At 64.0% G+C, this 2,366-nt stretch overlaps 1 protein-coding gene across 1 annotated transcript; it reads right to left on the bottom strand.

The window, feature by feature from the left end:
* Nucleotides 1-446: 446 nt before the first annotated feature.
* LOC136002730 (ETS domain-containing transcription factor ERF-like) lies at nucleotides 447-2,152 on the bottom strand (the record flags this gene model as incomplete). Its single annotated transcript, XM_065657992.1, has 2 exons — nucleotides 2,115-2,152; nucleotides 447-859 (listed from the first exon to the last, which is right to left on the bottom strand). Coding segments are annotated over exons 1-2 (451 nt in total), but the record flags the coding sequence as incomplete, so codon positions are not given.
* Nucleotides 2,153-2,366: the final 214 nt, after the last annotated feature.

Raw genomic sequence — 2,366 nt, 5'->3', positions numbered from 1 at the left:
TATGGGCTCGAACGCCTGGGTCCTACCCCTCTCTATCAACTTATGGGGCCCGAACGCCTGGGTCCCACCCCTCTCCGTCAACTTATGGGGCCCGAACGCCTGGGTCCCCACCTCCCAAGCCACTTAATGGGGCCCGAACGCCTGGGTCCCACCCTCTCTATCAACTTATGGGGCCCGAACGCCTGGGTCCCACCCCTCTCCATCAACTTATGGGGCCCGAACGCCTGGGTCCCACCCCTCTCCATCAACTTATGGGGCCCGAATGCCTGGGTCCCACCCCTCTCCGTCAACTTATGGGGCCCGAACGCCTGGGTCCTACCCCTCTCCATCAACTTATGGGGCCCGAACGCCTGGGTCCCACCCCTCTCCGTCAACTTATGGGGCCCGAACACCTGGGTCCCACCCCTCTCCGTCAACTTATGGGGCCCGAACGCCTGGGTCCCCACCTCCGGAACCCCTCAGGAGGCCCAAACCCCCCTCTACGCCCCCCAACCCCCCCCCCCAGCCCCGTGGAGCCGCTTGTGGGTCTGACCTGAGCGCCCGGCTGAGCTTGTCGTAGTTCATGTGGGGCTTGCACTTGCGCACCCCCCAGAGCCGCGCGACCTCGTCGGGGTCCTTGATGACGAACTCGCCGTAGTCGCCCTGCCAGGCGATGACCTCGCGGTACCGCTCCTGCCGCAGCAGCTCCAGGATGAAGTGCCAGAGCTGGATCTGCCGCGAGCCCGGGCTCGACTCCGGCTTGTACGCCCAGTCCGGGAACGCGAAGCCTGGGGGGGGACGGGACGTGTGGGGCCCGGACGCCTGGGTCCCCTCCCGGACGCCTGGGTCCCTCTTGAACTCCTGGGTCCCCTCCTGAACTCCTGGGTCCCTCCCAAACTCCTGGGTCCCTCTCGAACTCCTGGGTCCCCTTCTGGACTCCTGGGTCCCCTCCCGGATGCCTGGGTCCCTCTCGAACTCTTGGGTCCCCTTCTGGACTCCTGGGTCCCCTCCCAGACGCCTGGGTCCCTCTCGAACTCCTGGGTCTCCTTCTGGACTCCTGGGTCCCTCCCAAACTCCTGGGTCCCTCTCGAACTCTTGGGTCCCCTTCTGGACTCCTGGGTCCCCTCCCGGACGCCTGGGTCCCTCCCGAACTCCTGGGTCCCTCTCGAACTCCTGGGTCTCCTTCTGGACTCCTGGGTCCCTCCCGGACGCCTGGGTCCCCTCCCGGACGCCTGGGTCCCTCTCGAACTCTTGGGTCCCCTTCTGGACTCCTGGGTCCCTCCCGAACTCCTGGGTCCCTCTCGAACTCCTGGGTCCCCTCCCGGACTCCTGGGTCCCTCCTGGGTCCCCCGCTATGGGGCAGGGTCTGGGGTACCTGGGGTCCAGAGCGGGACCGGGGCTGTGAGGAGCAGGTCGGAGACGCAGCTGCAGTCCATGGCGGGGGGGTCACACCTGGGGGTCACACCGGGGGTGACTTGGGGGTCGGGGGGGGTTGTGGGGCGCGGTGCGGGGGGAGGGGCAGGATCGGGCCCCCCATCCCCCCCGCACCCCCGGCCCCGTCTCTCCCTCGTTATTTGTCTCTCGTTATTTCTCCGTCTCTCGTTAGTTCGTTATTTCTGCCCCGGGTTCTTTCAGCCGCTAACGAGCTGCGCTGGGAATTGCGGCCCCGCGGCCCCGGATGCAAAGAGTCCATAGACACGGGGCTGTGTACATACCCCATATGTGCAGAGCCTATAGATACAGTCTATAGACACAGCCCTATGTACATACCCTATAGACACAGAGCCCTATAGACACATCCCCTATGTACACAGCCCTGTGCACACACTCCATAGACACAGCCCTATAGACACACACACGTCCCGTATGCAGAGACGCTACAAACCCTATAGACCTCCCTATAGACCCAGCCCTTCTGCTCAACCCCTGCACATACAGCCCCTATACGCTCCCGTTCCCTATGGACATCCCTATACATTCAGGTTCCTTATGGACACCCCTCAGCCCCTGCGCACACCCCCTTATACGCTCACGTCCCGCACATACAGCCCCTATACATTCAGCTCCCACATGTACATCCCCTATATGCTGCCCCCCTTCCCATACCCCCCATAAGCCCCCATAACCTCCTATACCTTCTATACGCGGCGTACCCCCATACCCCTCTAGACATCCCTCTATACATCCATCTATACATCCCCCTATACCCCCCACATCCCCCTGTATCTCCCCCCCACCCCCTGTACATCCCCCTACACCCCCCATACCCCCCCATACATTCCCCTGTATCCCCCCGCCCCCGTTTCCCGCCGGTCCCTCCCGGCCCCGCCCCCTCATTAATTATTCAGCCCCAATTAGCGGCCGCTCCCGCGCGGGCTCGTTTGTTC

Source organism: Caloenas nicobarica, unplaced genomic scaffold (genome assembly GCF_036013445.1).
Source record: "Caloenas nicobarica isolate bCalNic1 unplaced genomic scaffold, bCalNic1.hap1 Scaffold_231, whole genome shotgun sequence".
NCBI classification, from domain to species: Eukaryota; Metazoa; Chordata; class Aves; order Columbiformes; family Columbidae; genus Caloenas; species Caloenas nicobarica.
The sequence above is the reverse complement of the archived record's forward strand: the minus strand, read 5'-3'. Positions and strand labels throughout refer to the sequence as shown.